At 48.9% G+C, this 15,817-nt stretch overlaps 7 protein-coding genes across 7 annotated transcripts; 4 read left to right on the top strand and 3 right to left on the bottom strand. All coding sequences in view use genetic code 12, as the record gives it.

Annotated features, from left to right (window-relative positions):
* Positions 1–133: 133 nt before the first annotated feature.
* On the bottom strand, positions 134–1,901 carry CXQ87_003931 (uncharacterized protein; the record flags this gene model as incomplete). Its single annotated transcript, XM_025482390.1, has 2 exons — positions 134–386; positions 556–1,901. 2 exons carry the CDS (start codon positions 1,899–1,901, stop codon positions 134–136), a joined length of 1,599 nt encoding a protein of 532 aa, XP_025337008.1.
* A 1,871-nt stretch (positions 1,902–3,772) lies between these two features.
* CXQ87_003930 (uncharacterized protein) lies at positions 3,773–5,488 on the top strand (the record flags this gene model as incomplete). Its single annotated transcript, XM_025482389.1, has 1 exon — positions 3,773–5,488. The coding sequence occupies one exon, from the start codon at positions 3,773–3,775 to the stop codon at positions 5,486–5,488; it is 1,716 nt and encodes a 571-aa protein (XP_025337007.1).
* Positions 5,489–5,559: 71 nt separating this feature from the next.
* CXQ87_003929 (uncharacterized protein) lies at positions 5,560–6,123 on the bottom strand (the record flags this gene model as incomplete). The annotated part of the gene is made up of 1 exon (XM_025482388.1): positions 5,560–6,123. One exon carries the CDS (start codon positions 6,121–6,123, stop codon positions 5,560–5,562), a length of 564 nt encoding a protein of 187 aa, XP_025337006.1.
* A 1,098-nt stretch (positions 6,124–7,221) lies between these two features.
* Positions 7,222–8,991, top strand: CXQ87_003928 (uncharacterized protein; the record flags this gene model as incomplete). The annotated part of the gene is made up of 1 exon (XM_025482387.1): positions 7,222–8,991. The coding sequence occupies one exon, from the start codon at positions 7,222–7,224 to the stop codon at positions 8,989–8,991; it is 1,770 nt and encodes a 589-aa protein (XP_025337005.1).
* A 1,695-nt stretch (positions 8,992–10,686) lies between these two features.
* Positions 10,687–12,956, top strand: YTA6 (putative AAA family ATPase; the record flags this gene model as incomplete). Its single annotated transcript, XM_025482386.1, has 2 exons — positions 10,687–12,118; positions 12,148–12,956. The coding sequence occupies 2 exons, from the start codon at positions 10,687–10,689 to the stop codon at positions 12,954–12,956; spliced, it is 2,241 nt and encodes a 746-aa protein (XP_025337004.1).
* Positions 12,957–13,078: 122 nt separating this feature from the next.
* SEC61 (translocon subunit) lies at positions 13,079–14,515 on the bottom strand (the record flags this gene model as incomplete). The annotated part of the gene is made up of 1 exon (XM_025482385.1): positions 13,079–14,515. The coding sequence occupies one exon, from the start codon at positions 14,513–14,515 to the stop codon at positions 13,079–13,081; it is 1,437 nt and encodes a 478-aa protein (XP_025337003.1).
* Positions 14,516–15,000: 485 nt separating this feature from the next.
* On the top strand, positions 15,001–15,393 carry CXQ87_003925 (uncharacterized protein; the record flags this gene model as incomplete). The annotated part of the gene is made up of 1 exon (XM_025482384.1): positions 15,001–15,393. The coding sequence occupies one exon, from the start codon at positions 15,001–15,003 to the stop codon at positions 15,391–15,393; it is 393 nt and encodes a 130-aa protein (XP_025337002.1).
* Between the last annotated feature and the right edge of the window lie 424 nt (positions 15,394–15,817).

Below are 15,817 nucleotides of genomic sequence, written 5' to 3'. Positions count from 1 at the left end.
AAACCAGTGTATATCAACCAAGTGTTTATTAACTCCGTGTCGTCGTTTCTGCGATGGCAGCGCTAGATTCGTGTAATCGTCCCATTATCTTTGTACAAGTCGCCAGCACTCCGGCTCAGTTTATGCTACCGGCTCAGTGGTGCTTCTTCAAAGGCTCAACAACGAGCTTGTCCAACGTGAACATCTGCGAGATCGTCGACTGTCTCTCCAACATGGCCAACTCGTTGATCGCCTCGTTGTAGAAGGAGGTAATCTCCTCTTCCTTGGTCACGTTCTTGTTCGCCTTGAACGAGTCGTGGATTCTGCGCTTGGCGTGTTCTCTGAAGTTGTAGTTGTCGAACTTGTACGCCTTCTCTAGCATCTTCTTGTAGAGGCCAAGTACTTGTCTTGAATTTGGCGCCATGATTCGTAAGTCTAGTTGAGGAGAATCAAGTTAGTCAGCGATAAAGTCTTTCTCACATTTGGCCTGCGAAAGACTGAGCGCGCGCTGTATGCAGGCCAGACCGCTTGCTTCTACTAATTGCGCAGCCATTTAAAACTTCTCAAAGAGCTTACTTCTTCTCAGGCAGCTCCTCCTCCGGGTCGTAGTGCTGGAAGTACTGCTCAAAGTCTCTCTCACTCATGTTGGCGTGCTGGCCACGTGACTTCTTGGCGGAGGCGTCGGCCATCATCTCCTCGAAAATCTGGGCCTCCTCGTCCTCCTCGGGAGTTCTCTCCGTCTGCAACATCTGTTTGGCAATGAAAAGCACGGCCTCGGCACGTGCCACACGCTCCTTCTTGGGGAGGCTCTTGTCGTTCAAAACACGGTGGGAGACCTTGTTCAAAACGCCCGTGAGCTCAAACTTCGTAGAAGCCCATGCTGTCTTCAAGAACTTGCCGGTCATGATTCTCTCCTGCTCCATACGCTTGTACTTGTCCTCGTCTGTGAGCTCGACGCCTGCCTGTTCCAACTTGGCCTGTTCCTGGACCATTTCCTCGGCAGAAGCCTGAGCGTCGAGAGCAGTCTTAATGATCGAGAAACCAGACTTCATTCGGTTGGTCTTGGTCTTCATGGACGTGTAGATCTTGGTGATGCCAAACGTTTTAGAAGCAGAGATCGTGGCCTTGGCCTGGGCGGTGTAGGTCTTACCGATCAAGTGCAAAAGCTGGATACCGAAGGACTCCACCTTCAAGTCCTCGAGCTCTTCTCGAAGCTTGGACGTGTACTGCCTCAAGGCGTCCTCGTTTCCAGCAGCCACCCTGTACTTCTCGATTCTGTTCAACAAGTTCTCGGACAACTCGGAAACACGCTTCTCCTTGGCTTCCTGCGACTCCTTGTAGAACTGCTCGAGCTTCTCACGCTGCTCCTTTCTGAGCTTGGCCTTGTGCTTCTTCTTCTGCTCTATCTCGTTGTTCAACTCGGTGTAGCGTCCCTCGCCAGTATGAGCACCCACAGCCAGATCCAGCTGTTTCTCATTCACAGACAAATCTTGCATTTTCTGGCCTGCTTCCTCGGCCTGCTTCTCGGTCTCTTCGGTCTCCTCCTCGCCTTCGCCCATAATGTCGGCTGTTTTGGCCATGTCGTTCAACATCGACAATTCGCCAATCCAGTCCTTGAAACTGTCGCCTCCAAAGATCATCTTGAAAAACTCAGCAGGATCAATGTCGGCAGCCTCGGCTCCCGCCTTGGTCTCCTTCATGCCTTCCACACCCAATTCGTCATAAGCAGCTCTCAGGTCAGGATTCTGCAAAATGCCATACGCTTCGCCCAATTCTTGAAACTTGGCTGCTGCTTCAGGATCATTGCCATTCTTGTCAGGATGGAGCTTGATGGCCTGCTTCCTGTATGCCTTCTTCAATTCCACCTCTGTGGCGGTCACCTCGACGCCCAAAATGTCGTAGTACTGTGTGTCTTTGACCATTGCTGAAAGAAGACTTCTTGTTGCTTGAGGCTGAAGATGCTATACACATAGTGCTGATGTGCGCACGTGATTCAACGTGGCTGCCAAGGCACCATTGTTTTCTATTTTGTTTTGGTGGAGGATATTGTTGGTTGACGGTAATAGCGGCACGGATATGGCTCAATTGGGGTGTTTGGGATGTGTTCAGTGGGGTTTTGAAGAGGTGGGTATGTGCGATGAGCAATGAAGAGGGGATAGATTAGGTAGAAATTTTGGCGAGATTCAATTCAATTGGTTTAAAGAGGTTAGTATAGAGTATAGATTGCTGAGCTTCAAGGGATTTGGTCAATTTTTATGGAGCCTCCACTGGGTGGATCTAAATGCTGTACCTCGGCTAGATGCATCTGAAACATGGCTGCGAAATGGTTCTGTGAGGCTGATTGCGGTGATGTGGTTTGGTGGTAATTTTAAGGGAATTGGTTTTAATAGAATAGCGGGGCCTGATTGTAAAAAATGACGGTATTGGTGTGGATTTGTTGGCGTTCCGGAAATCCCGAAAGACTCGTATAGATACGGTGTTCCGCATTCAGTATGGTTTGAGATAGTCAGGCATCAGCCAGTGGCCTCTACACGATCTTCATATATAGTTGATTGAAGAATTTGGTTTCTTAAAAATTAAGAGTGAAAAGTTCTCAAAGACGGTTTTTGGATCAATTGGGTGTGACGATTATGGCCTTATATAATTGCGATTCTAGTGGAAGCATGTTACAGGGTTATCGATATGGGCTATAAAGTGCAAATGAGTAATCACTCACAATTCAAGAAGTGAAACAATTATCTAAGGTGTATCTTTCCAATCGTACTTTTGTCGTGTGTATCGAAAAGTCACCCCCGTCTCTCAAGGTGCTGCTTATCTTTGCCAGAAGCACAGCGTATATATCTGTAATCCCATTTGGGCCCATTTTTCCATTCATACCCACTCCCGTTTGAAAGAGGCGAATGGACTTGCCATTTTTTGGATATTCACATTTCCAAAGGTTTACTCAACAGCTGAAGGGGCTGTAAGACAGGTATGTCCTATGGGTGGATAAACACGGCGACACGTACGGGAAACTCACCTGAGGGTCTCGTGAAATTGAGAATATTAACATCTTAGTGGAGGGCGACTCTATAGAACTGTAGTATTTACTCTAGTAAAGAGATATCAGTTAAAATAAAATCAAGGTAGGGCTTATCAATCTTCGAGAACTAGGCTCTAGGCACTAGGTTCTTTACACTCTCAAATTCCACAGCATACTCTCTAAGGCCAAAAATCTAGCCATATTGTAAGTTTCTCAAATCAATGAATTTATGATCAGACAACGCCCTCTGCATGCTCTTCCTTGAACCTTCCTCACCTTCACCTACAAGCTCACCTCACCAACCATCCACAGTATACCACCCTTTCACTTAAAATTCACATTCTTTTTTTTTTTCCTTTCTTCAATTCCACCTGGCGTGAGTCACATCTCTTCAATGACCTGCTTTCATTTTGCACGGCATTCATTGGCTTCTCGGAGAGGGGCACTAGATTCCCGCCCCACATTACAATGGAGCGATCGTTTCGGAGCCGACGCTCGCACTTCCCTGCCCCACCTGAAGAATCCGTCAAATCGGTGATTTAGAAGATTTTAAAAATACCGTTTTGATCCGACGGCCTCTATAAACTCAAATATAATATTAGTTTTCTCTTTAATCTCCCGGTGCACCCACTTTTATCTCCCCTTAGCTGGAACCCCCCCCTCGGCTATACCGTGCGCATCACCGAGCATACTCCGAACTCCACCATCAACGCAACCCAGCGAAATATATATACTCCTTGTTTTCCCTGTGTGGCTTGCTGGTCAAGCAAAATGTCAAACATCAAGGATTCCCCAAATCATGAATCCACAAACCACGAGAGGAGCTCCAGTGAAGAACCCTCTGAGAAGATGCCTCTTAAGAGAGACCTCGAAGACAGACTCGGCAATTCTCACGTCAACCTCCTACCCAGAAAGAAACTTGTGATCTGCCTACTAGTGAATGCTTTCTGTTTGTTTGTGTGCTTTTTGGACCAGACCAGTCCCACAGTTGCCCTTCCAGCGATAGCTAGTGATCTAGGAGCGGAAAATTCCATCAACTGGGCTGGTACTTCGTCGCTTTTGGCCAACTGCGTGTGCCAGGTTTTGTTTGGTCGTTTTGCGGACATTTTCGGTAGAAAGAACATGCTCATGGGCTCCCTCGGGATGCTTCTTGTGGCCAATATGCTCTGTGGATTTGCGCAAACGGGACCCCAGTACTACGTATTTCGGGCTTTTGCAGGCATTGGCGTGGGAGGAACGCAGTCCATGGGAATGGTGATTTTGAGTGATGTCGTGACGCTCAAACAGAGGGGCAAGTTTCAAGGAATCATGGGAAGTGCTGTGGGTATTGGAAATGCCGTGGGTCCTATCATTATGGCGCTTTATGTGGAACATTCCACCTGGAGAAACTTCTACAGAACGCTTCCCCCAATCATGTTCGTCGTGCTTGTCATTGTGTACTTTGTCACCGAGGACAACAGAAAGGGCCAGCTGGTGCTCTCCATGAGGGAGAAGTGGAAGAAAATCGACTATGTGGGGATTTTTTTTGCTACCGCTGGGTTGACGCTTCTTTTGATCCCCATCAGTGGAGGAGGCTCTACCTACGCCTGGGATAGCGATTTGGTGATTGCCATGTTCGTCGTTGGAGGAGTGTGCTCCATTGTGTTCCTCATTGTGGAGTGGAAGGTGCCCGAATTGCCCATGATCCCAGTGTACATCTTCAAAAACTGGTCCTTGAGCGTCTTGCTCTTGTCCACCTTCTTGTACGGCATTGCATACTTTGGCTTCTTGTTCATCGTCTCCTACTACTTCCAGTTGGTCATGGGCCAGGACGCCTTGCACTCGGCATACTACTTGCTTCCCTTGGTTCTCATGCAAGCTGCCATGTCCATCACCGCCGGTAGTATCATTTCTTATTCTGGCCACTGGATCCACGTTTTGATTGGCGGATACCTGTTCTGGCTTACGGGAGCCGGCATGACGATAGCATGGAAGGAAAATACCGGCAGCGGCATGATTATCGGTACTCTTTTAGTCATGGGTGTCGGTGTGGGTTTCATATTCCAGCCCACCATGGTTGCAGTTCAGGCCAATGCGACTATGGCGCAAAGAGCCGTTGTTATTGGCACCAGAAACGTCTTGAGAGCTTTTGGAGGTGCCTTGGGTGTTGCCTGTGCTACCTTGATTATTTCCAATTCGTTGATCAACGAGATCAACCTGGAGCTCGGCAGTCTGAATGTGCCTCGTCTGTTTTTGATGAATTTGAAGGCCAATATTTATAGCAGGGCCGACCTCAGCGGGCTCACGGAAGCTCAGAAGGATACCGTCAGAAGTATGTACATGGCGTCGATCAGAAACGTCTTTTACTTCACGATACCCTTGCTTGCCATTTGTCTCATTCTACTGTGTTTGGTCAAGGACAGGGGCCTTCAGTGTCTTGACCAGCAGCCGGAAAAGAAGAAGGACAAGGAGGCGGAGACCCCCGCTGCCGTTGAAAAAAATGATTAATAGAAACTCCCTGGGGAACCCATGCATCGAATAAATATACACATTTTAGAACAGCCCGAGCAACCCCGGGTCTAGTGGTTGCGGTTGTTGAAGAGGGCGTTGAGCTGCTGGAAGCCGTCCTCGCCAATAGCGTCGTTGAGGACGTTTTTGAACTGGTCGTAGGTTTCGCCGTATTCGTAAGAATCGTCAATCAGAAAGCTGCTTCCCTCGAAGAAGTCCCTGGCGCCGTGCAAAAACTCAAACCTGTCGTCGTCCATCAAATTATAAGCATACTGCTTGAACAGGAAATCAGACGCCTCGGCCTGGCTGGTGAAAAGTTCCTTAAGGAAGTAGATATCCTTAGTGAAGAACCTGTTGAAGCCACGCACGTACACAGCAGCAAGGACGGTCAAAAAGAGCACGATCACGGTGAACTTTATCATGGCGACCATCATGTTCAACCAAAAACGCACAATTCTTCGGATCATCTTGTACAAGACGTACAATGTCAACACCGAAAGCACAAGGGTGGAGACGTTTGGATAATTGACAAATGCATAGCCGGTGGCGACGATGATGTTGCTTAGTACAAAGGCTATTATGTCGAGAAGCCGCAGTCCAGCGTATTCAAGCGTATCGTAAATGGTCAAGCTCATGGTGATGGAGTAGTTGAAATGTGGAGACTGCCTATCTGGGTAGTCGGTCTGGTCGTGTGATAGTCACGTGGGCCTTGGCGGAAGACCATAGATTTATGTAATTTGGAGAAAAATAAAAGAGGGAGATTTGTTGTGTAGGTTTTGTTATCGTGTTGCTTTTCTGGCTGGTTGATGTGTAAGGTATGTGTGTATGATGAGCCTGAAGACTCTCAGTGTGGTGTAATTGTTCTGGTCGGTGAAGTTCATACTTTCCATAGGCCATTTTCATTTCTCTTGAAATCAGTTTTAGCGATAAGGAAATAACTCAAGTCAGACTTACATTTGCACATTCGCTGACTTGAGAAATTTTTGGTGTAGTGGTACCCTTCGGTGAAGATGATACTGGTATCCAAAAACATAACTTTATTGAGTGATTCAATCACAATGGTTTTCTAAGTTGGCTATATCAAGCTCCAATAGCATGTTAGTCTGCAAAATTTCTTGCTCTATAAACCCACGAGATGGCGTTTCCGTCAATGTAGTTACACTTGTCAACTCACCTCTGATACATAGACTACAAAACCGATGGTAAATTAATAATGCTGAATTGAAATACTTAATTCACCGTTCTGCCTAGCTTCCAAGATTTTTCTTAAAACTTGTGTGGTGACATCCTTCTGGATCCACTCCGTCAATGGCTGCGAAATAATTACTACCACCCCGACTAGTACCAAAAACCCACCAAAAATTAAATTTCTCTGGAAATCAAAATAACCCTTTCTTCTCCTCCGCGTGCCCCCTGCCTCCCAATTCTTCCTTGGCCTTCTTGCAAAAAAATAAAATACCTCCAGATGACGCCCCAACTCACCATGGTGATAATCCATGACTACTCCTACCAACAAGGTAACTCCAGCGACCCTCCACCATTTCCACCTTCCAAAAATCACAAAACCTACATTTCCACCTTCCTTTCCATTTTTCATGACCACGCCTGACCCACCGCATCATCCATTGACCTCCACAAACCGCTAACGCCTATGGGCAACTCCAACATCGCCAGAACAACATAAATACGGGCCCTCCCCAGACCCTTTTTCTTCTCCATCCCACCACATCACAATGCTTTTTTCTCGCCACCACGCAGCCTCCTCAAGCTTCTTCGACAAGTTGCAAACTGCTCACAGACTCCGCGAGAGAGGTCTCCCTTCGGAGCCTCTACCAAACCCTTCCTTCTTCAGGAAGATCAAAAATGCTTTTAAGTCAACCACACAAAAGTTTTATTTGTCTCTGCGTTTCTCCCTGCCCCGTCATTGGGGTTCCAGACGCAGAAACTCCAGAATGTCCAGAAACGAGAAGATGCCAATGCTGCAAAACGCTGGAACAGAACCTGCTGCCATCCAGTTTGTGTCTCTTACGCTTCATCCAAATGACGGCCTCTTGGAGAAGTTTTACGTGGACTCTGCCCACAGCCCCGGTGCTGCAGTTTCCCAAAACGACAAGATACCCATTGAGCCAGCCTCCGGCGTGACTCTGGGAACTACCCACGTTTCTGAGGTTTCCCAAAATTTGAAAAAGTGCTTGAACGCCTTGTACCGGTCCCGGAGCCTTCCTGGCGCCAGACCCAGCAAGACACTTCTCGCATTGGATGTCTTCAAGAACCTCATCACCGGAAAGCCCACTGGCCTCACCATCTGGCCCAATTTCCCCAGAACCACCTATGAAATTTTGGCTTTCCACTTGGCCAGAGCCGCTTCCCGGCCAGCCCCCTCCAGAGCCTTGGTTCCTCTCAGAAACCAGAACTCAACCACACCTTCTCTTGTGGTCACCTCCGAACCAGGCCTCAAGGTCGATCTTTCCCAATTGACCGCCTTGGCCTCCAGAAAGACCAGACCGCTTTCGGACGTCGGCTATGTGGAGTATACTGTCAGAACACTGGAGTTCGTGAGACAGCACTCCACAAAGGCCTTGGCTGCAAACAGCCGGGTCTCTAGCCGGGTATCCTTTGCTCAAGCCTCGTCTGAAATTGTCATTTTTGATTCAGACGATGCTCCAGCTGCTCTCGGCACTTCAGCACCCAGACGCCCTGTGGTGGTCCAGAGTATACTTTCCCAAAAGCTCAAGCTGGAACCTCTTCAGCACACTTCCTCCACCGAGTACAACGAGTACTTCACCTACGCTGAAGCCGAGGCCAAGCTTGACTATTTGCTCAAGGACACCAAGTTTCCTGCTGTCGACACGCAAAACTACAAGGCGGATGTCAGCAGAGCCTTGGGCCAGTTTGGAGAGGCCTTCCGTTTCCTCACCAACACATTCACCCAGCCGGTGATGAACGAGTATCTTGCTTATTTCCAGCAATTTCTCAGCATTGGCAGCGAAATCAGCCGCTGCTTGGCTGTGGGCCACGGTATGGCTGCCGAGTTGGACTTTATGAGTCTGGAGCTCCATGAAGGCTACATCAACTTGAGCCAGAAGCGCCGTCTTTTCGAATTTGGCCAGCGCATTTATGCTCTAGATGCCGCCGAAAACGACGTCAGACAGCTGATTGACTCGCTTGCCCTGATCTACAAGGCCAAGCTTGATATCTTCCAGTCTGAGCTGAAGCAGATGGAGGGTTTCATCAAGAAGATCAACTCTGCCTACAGCCGTTTTTTGAGAAGACACTGTCGGTGTTTGAATGCCGAGGCCCGCAAGAAGCTCTCGTTGCAGTTGGGCCGTGACGAGTTTTTGGAGACTGCGTTTTTCTTCAAGAACTTGAACATGGGCTCAGCCAAGGGCCAGCTCAGCCGCCACTACAACGACTTGGGCATTGCCTTTTGCCGCCAGGAGGAGCTTCTTCTCCTGCTCAAGGAGGCCTTTATCGAGGTCTGCGAGCACACACAGCGGAAGTAGGCTGGTGTTTGGAAGAACACTTAAAATTTAAAAAAAAATTGGTTGAAAAGTATAAAAAATAGAAAAAAATAAATAAAATTGGAAAGGCGATGTAGGGTAGAGGGAGTTTGATGGAGAGGGGTTGGGTTGGTTCAAGGATGTGGCATTGTGAATGGGCTTTGGTGATGGTGTAGGTGGACCGAAGTGTTGATAGTTTGCAGCCATTCCAATGGTACACTATAGCACTACTCGGAGTTCTTGAAAGGGCCCATTCGCTTAATGATGTATTTCACTTCATTCAGTTCATGCCTCTTTAATTAATTATTTATCTCATTTGACAGAGATAAAACCATTGAATGTGTAGCTTTCCACGGTCTGACCACGCTAAACCACGGTGATTCCGAACCTTTGGTCAGCTTTCCTTTCAAGATATTTAAGCTTATCGATTGCTAACTTCTACTTTTCTTATAATTGTTCTCCATTGTCAAAAAACTCGTCATTCTTTCATCCACAACCCATTTTGGTTTCTGACTTTTCGCGTACTTAGCCGAGATCCAACAATAGCTGTCAAAAAAGAATTCCCCCAAAAATCGGAAATCCCAAAAATCAGCCCAAAAGCAAGATTATACGATTTTCTGAAACACAGCTGACCCTGACACCTTGTCCCACAGCACTAATAGCCTCCTTCCATCAAAAACGGTACTATAGCATTCACACCGCCAATCACACCACAAAAATCCCATTAAGCCACCCAAAAATACCCCAAACACTCAAATCCACAAACTCCACAAAAACCAAAAATCATCCTAACCCGCCACTCTAAAACAACATCAAGTTCAACCTCCAGCTTCTGCCCAGCCCTGGGGTTACCCGCCCTACACTCACCTACCTATATAACCAGCCATCGCGCCCATTTTTTTTTGCTCTTCAGAAAGTTGACACCGGGCTTTTGCAGAATTACGGCTAGTTGCACGCCCAGACCTCGGCGTCCTCCTCCACTCGCCCAGCTTCGGCTGGAAGCTCGTGACGCCTGTGTTTCGCCTATTCACTTAGGGAGGCACGCTATAGGCCCACTTGTCAGAGAGGAAGCGGGCTCCTTGGCCATGGGCAATGTGCTTGTAGTTGAAACTGTCCGGTCAGAAGAACGTGGTTATACAGAATATGCGGAGGGTTGGAAACCGCCGTGTATCCCGTTATATCACTACATTTTATGTATGGCACGGCTGACTGTCGTACGACGTGCTTCCATGCACCTGTTGGCCCGCCACATGGGGCCACTTTTGGCCTCACAGCCGTGGCTGCCTTCTTTTTGATCCCACCAATTCCTTGCCATGGCGACATCCGTCCAAGAACACCTCTACCTCATCTCTTGCTCTCAGCCTCGGCTGGTTTTCTTGTCGTGTGCCTCCAGCGTTCGGACAGGCGACACTTAAAACATAAAGCAGTTGCAAAGGAAAAAGCATATCCTTGACTCCACCCTTCTCCCAGACACCCCTCTACAAATCACCAGAAACTCCCCATTGCTTCCCTCCCAGCAACCATCTGGTCCACCGTTGGAACACAACTCCGGCACATAGCCTGCTTCCATACATTCACTACCCTCCTCGCCAGAAATAGCTATCCATCTGTACCACCCCAGCTCCTGGGCCACATTCCACCCATCCGTAGCATTGTCAGCATTCCTCCAAAAACCCACTCCTTTACCATCCATTGCATATGTTCCTGAGAAGGAAACCGCCCCAGCTACTGGTTCTCGAGGAGCTTCAGCAAACCTACAACGATGTGTGCAACCTGTCTGTCAAGAACCTCCACTTGGAGGAAACGGGCCACTTGGCCGACGCCCTCAAGGGCTGGAAGTCGCTCCACACGCTGTTGCTCTACAAGGTCGACATTTTTGAAAAGTCGTCCAAAATCGGCATGGACGAGCAGACCATTCTTCTGGAGCTCAAGGCCATCAGAGACGAGAACGTCAAGCACTTGGTCAGGATCCAGCTCCGTCTAGACGAAGAAAATCGCCGCCGCAAACGCTCCACTGAGCCTGTGGTCCAGCTGCTGCACGGCTCCTCCAACCACAAGATGACCATACCTTCCCTAAGAAACAGCAATCCGTCCAGCCGATCACTCAACAGCAACAACCAGAGGCAGATGATGAAGTCGCTCAGACCGCAGCCGGCGTCGTACAAGCTCTCGCAGAAAAACAGAGACACTGTCCAGGCGGCTGTGGCGAAGCTGTGGAGCAAGCCTGCCAAACCACAACCTGCGAAGCTGGAAGAGGTGATGTTTGACGACTTTGACCAGACAGAGTACGCTGGCAACGGCAACTGGGAGCGGCTCAACTCCCACGACCTGGCGTCCACGTCAAATGGCCTGTTCAACTCCAACACAAGCAACCTCATTGATTTGGAGGATGAGAACGGCGATGAGCTCCATTTCTTCGACGACGGCCTCAGCAAGCTGGTGAACGACTTGACGTTGAAAAAGCTGCCTCCACCGCCGCCTCCTCCCAGAGCAAGACAGGTATCTGTCAAACCACCCCCAGTACCCACTGAATCTCCTCCTAGGCCACTGGCCTCGCTAGACAAGCCTGCAATCACACACAACTCCAAGTCCACCTCCGACGTGCCTGTGGCGGCACCACCGAAAAAGTACGTTTACCAGCAGCCGGCTCGTATCGACGTCAAGAAGATGATGGCTGCAAGCAGCTCCAAGGCCAAACAGGCCCAGGCAAAGACAGCAGCTGCCAAGAGCGCTACGACGAAACCATTGCAAAAGACCCGCTCAGCACCTCCTCAGAAAACTGCTGCCAAGGTCGCCAGACCAGGCCAGAAGAGCTCCAACATTACATACAAATACGTTCCAGCGACCAAACCGGGCACCAAACCAGCGGCTGCAGCTGCTACTAAAGCCCGGCCTCAAGCTGCCAAAGCTGCCACAGACGACTTGCCCATGTCTCCCACAATGGACGATATTCTCGGTGGCTACGACGACGATGATGAATTTGCTAATGGAGGGGAAACAGATGGCATGAACCCATCTGAGCAGGAAGCCTTGATCAAGTCTATCAGAGGCATTGACGAAGTCGCCGCAAACCAGATCTTGAACGATATTGTCGTGAGAGGTGACGAGGTTTATTGGGACGATATCGTAGGTCTCGAAAGTGCAAAGAACTCACTTAAGGAAGCGGTGGTCTATCCATTTTTGCGTCCAGACTTGTTCCGTGGCCTTCGAGAACCTACAAGAGGTATGCTTCTATTTGGCCCCCTGGTACCGGTAAGACAATGCTTGCCAGAGCCGTGGCAACCGAATCGAAGAGTACCTTCTTCTCCATCAGCTCATCCTCTTTGACATCTAAATATCTAGGTGAGAGTGAGAAGCTTGTGAAGGCATTGTTCCTTCTAGCCAGGAAATTGAGTCCCTCAATCGTCTTTATCGATGAAATTGACTCGCTTCTCGGCACGAGAACAGAGGGCGAAGTGGAGAGCATGAGAAGAATCAAGAACGAGTTTTTGGTCCAATGGTCCGAATTGTCATCTGCTGCCGCAGGCAGGGACTCCAGCGCTGGCGATGTGAGTCGAGTGCTTATCTTGGGTGCTACAAACTTGCCATGGGGCATTGATGACGCTGCCAGAAGAAGATTCGCCAAACGTGTGTACATTCCGCTTCCTGAAGACGAAACGAGGAAGTTGCAAATTTTCAAGCTTTTGCAATATCAAAAACACACGCTTCTGGACGAGGACTTTGAAAAACTCGTTGACCTCACAAAGAGCTTCAGTGGAAGTGATATCACGTTGCTTGCTAAAGACAGTGCCATGGGTCCGCTTCGTTCATTGGGCGATAAGCTTTTGAGCACGCCCACAGAAGAAATCCGTCCTATCCAGCTCTCCGATTTCGTTGAGAGTTTGAAATACATCAGACCGAGTGTCTCGAGCGAGGGGCTAGGCGAATACGAGAAATGGGCCGCCCAGTTCGGATCCTCGGGAGCATAACCAGGCAAGCACAACCTACATATGTGCCTCACCTTCATCCATCGAAAGATACTGTTCTTTACATGGAGCCTATCGTATGGATAATGCATTTTTAATAATAATGTATACGCTGTAGTTTGAGCTTAGATGCCGTCGGAGAAGCCGCTAACGACCGATTTTGAAAGACCACCCTCCTTGACGGCCAACTCGTAGTAGCCGTAGATGGTAGTCACACTCATTAAGATGGACGTACCACTCTCCAAACAGCCGAGCATATCACTGGCAACGGACAAAGCACCAATAGCAGCACCACCGAATGCAGCGGCGGTAGGAATAATCTTCTTCAACTCCCTGTAGGCACTGGTGTCTCTGTGACCAGCGATAACCAAGCCCTGGTCCTTGAACTGCTTGGCAATATTTCTTGGAGCAGTACCGGAAATCTCAATCCAGGTGGTGGAGAAGAGAGCGCAAGCACCCAAGACGTAGGTGACATAGATCACGGTCTTGATAGGGTCCAACATGGCCTCAGTGACGGAAAGAGGAGGCTGAATGTAGTAAGCCAAACCGCTGACAGCGTACAACTGAGAAGAGCCACCCTTCTGGCCCCACTGGCCCAAGAGCTTGACAAACATGTTGTTTGGCCATCTCATGAACACAATCTGCGAGGCAATGAAGATGTTCAGCGACAAGGCCAGCTGCAACATGATGGGCATGTTGGAGGTGTAGAACAAACGGATAGGGTACAAGGCGTATGGGCCTCTCTGTCTGGTGCTCTTGATAGGCAATTCGACTCTGAAACCCTGCAAGTACACGACAGTCAAGAACATGAAGACGGTGGCCAAGACCTGGAGCATGTTAGGCAAGTTCTGTCTGTAGAAGGCCTCCAAGATAGCTCTCTTTTTGTCGGATCTGGAGCCCAAGAGGTGGAAGAGGGCAATCACAGCACCGTCAAACTCGGCACCCTTACCAGCAGAGGAGGTGGTAGGAGCAAAAGCCTTCCACATGATCTTCTCACACACGTTGGTGGCGGTGAACAAGGAGATACCAGAACCAAGACCGTAGCCCTTCTGCAACAACTCGTCCAACAAGATAACGATGATACCAGCGAAAACCAACTGCAAGATCAACAACAAGATAATGCCCATACCCAAGTTCTTAGGAGGACCGTACATGCCGGTCAACACGTACACGGTGGCCTGACCACATGCCAACATGATGGCCAAAAGCTTCTGAGCATTCTGGAACTGCTCTCTGTCCTGCTTGTTGTTCATGTCCACATGGATCATCTTGGTTCCCTGCAACAACTGGAAAACCATGGAAGCAGTGACAATGGGAGTGACACCAAGCTCCATAAGCGTGCCTCGGTTGGACGCGAGCATCATTCTGAGCCAGATCAACGGGTCCAGACCGTCTGACGAGTTGATACCGTAAAGTGGGATTTCACTCATAACGAGGAAAATCAACAAGGTGACACCGGTCCACATGACTCTCTGGTTGAACGAGACTTTTCTCTCGGGCGCGATGACCTCGGGCACGAGGGGCTCGAACGGCTTGACGAGATCCAAAACACGGAAACTCATGATGTGGTTTGAAAGTGGAGGTGGTTTTGGAAAATCTTGTGCGGTCGTTGACGTGTCGTTGGATTTGGGTCACGTGACCAACACACGTTCAGCGTGTTGTCAACGTCCATTGTGATGGAAAGCGCACGGAATGGGGGGCGGGGAGAAGAAGTGAGGTGATATTTGGTTTTGGCTCTATTTTAGGCAAATTTGGTAGCTTTTGGAGACGATTCGAAGAAAGTCGCCATTTTGTAGTTAAGTTTATAAGCTCCGCACGACCTTCTACAGATATCGCCATACCCCCTCAATTGGAAAAGCACTGGAAAATGCACGGCTTTCACTGATAATGTATTTCAAAAACGTTGTTTAAATGAAGAAATTCTCGAGTTGGGACGGTTTTTGATGGCGGGTATCAGGTAGCGACGACATTGTCGCGATCGTTGACAAAAAAGAGGTGGATGTCGCGGCTCCCCATACTAAAGGCTCCACCAATTCCACCACAGATCATGTCTGACTGGGCCAGCAAGCTACAACGAAAGGATTCTGTAAAAGAAGGAACCAAAGAAAAGTCACGTGCCGCTTCCAATACCAAAGCAGCTCCCAAAGAGGCAGTTGCGCCCGGCGGACAGATCAACACTACACCGACTGATAAGAAACCCGTGACTAAACCAGAGTTTGTTGAGTTCAACGGCGAAGAAGTTGCTGCTTTTCTCCATGCGGCGTACACAGCAGTGCTAGAAGAAGCGAAAAAGGACAAAGCCGGTGAAAAAGTCAGAATCTACCAATCCTTGGAGAGTCCATCTGGATGGACCAGAGCAGTAGGAAACAAGAAGGAAGACCGCCACGTGAACGTTGTGACGGAGGTTTCCCGGCAGCTCACAGCACAGAGAAAAAAGTGAAAATAGACCATTTCTAGAGGATTTAGATTGGTGTGGTGGGGTTGAAGAAGCTGGTTCAAGGCAGTGCGATAGCAATAGCAATTCGAGGCAGCACGGCAAACGCCGAGGCACAAAGGGTAAAGGGTGTTTCAGAATGTGGTTTTGAGGGGACAACTTTGGTGGAGATTGGAAATGTAATGGATGCAACTGCTGTAAATTATAAAGGCAGGAACCGATGATAGAGAGATAGACCACAATGGGTGATTCGTGGGTATCGGTGACATAGGGTTTTGGGCTTTCGAAAGCAACGCAATTGAGCAATTCCCGGAGCTTCAGTTGTTGCTGAATGTTCCTTTGGATATTGTACTTTTCCTCGGACCAAACTGTGAGTCCACAGTGAGCCAACCCAGTGAGCCCACCAATGACCCAAACAGACTTGGACCAC

This window comes from Candidozyma duobushaemuli (assembly GCF_002926085.2).
Source record: "Candidozyma duobushaemuli strain B09383 chromosome Unknown D_B09383, whole genome shotgun sequence".
NCBI lineage: Eukaryota > Fungi > Ascomycota > Pichiomycetes > Serinales > Metschnikowiaceae > Candidozyma > Candidozyma duobushaemuli.
The sequence above is the reverse complement of the archived record's forward strand: the minus strand, read 5'-3'. Positions and strand labels throughout refer to the sequence as shown.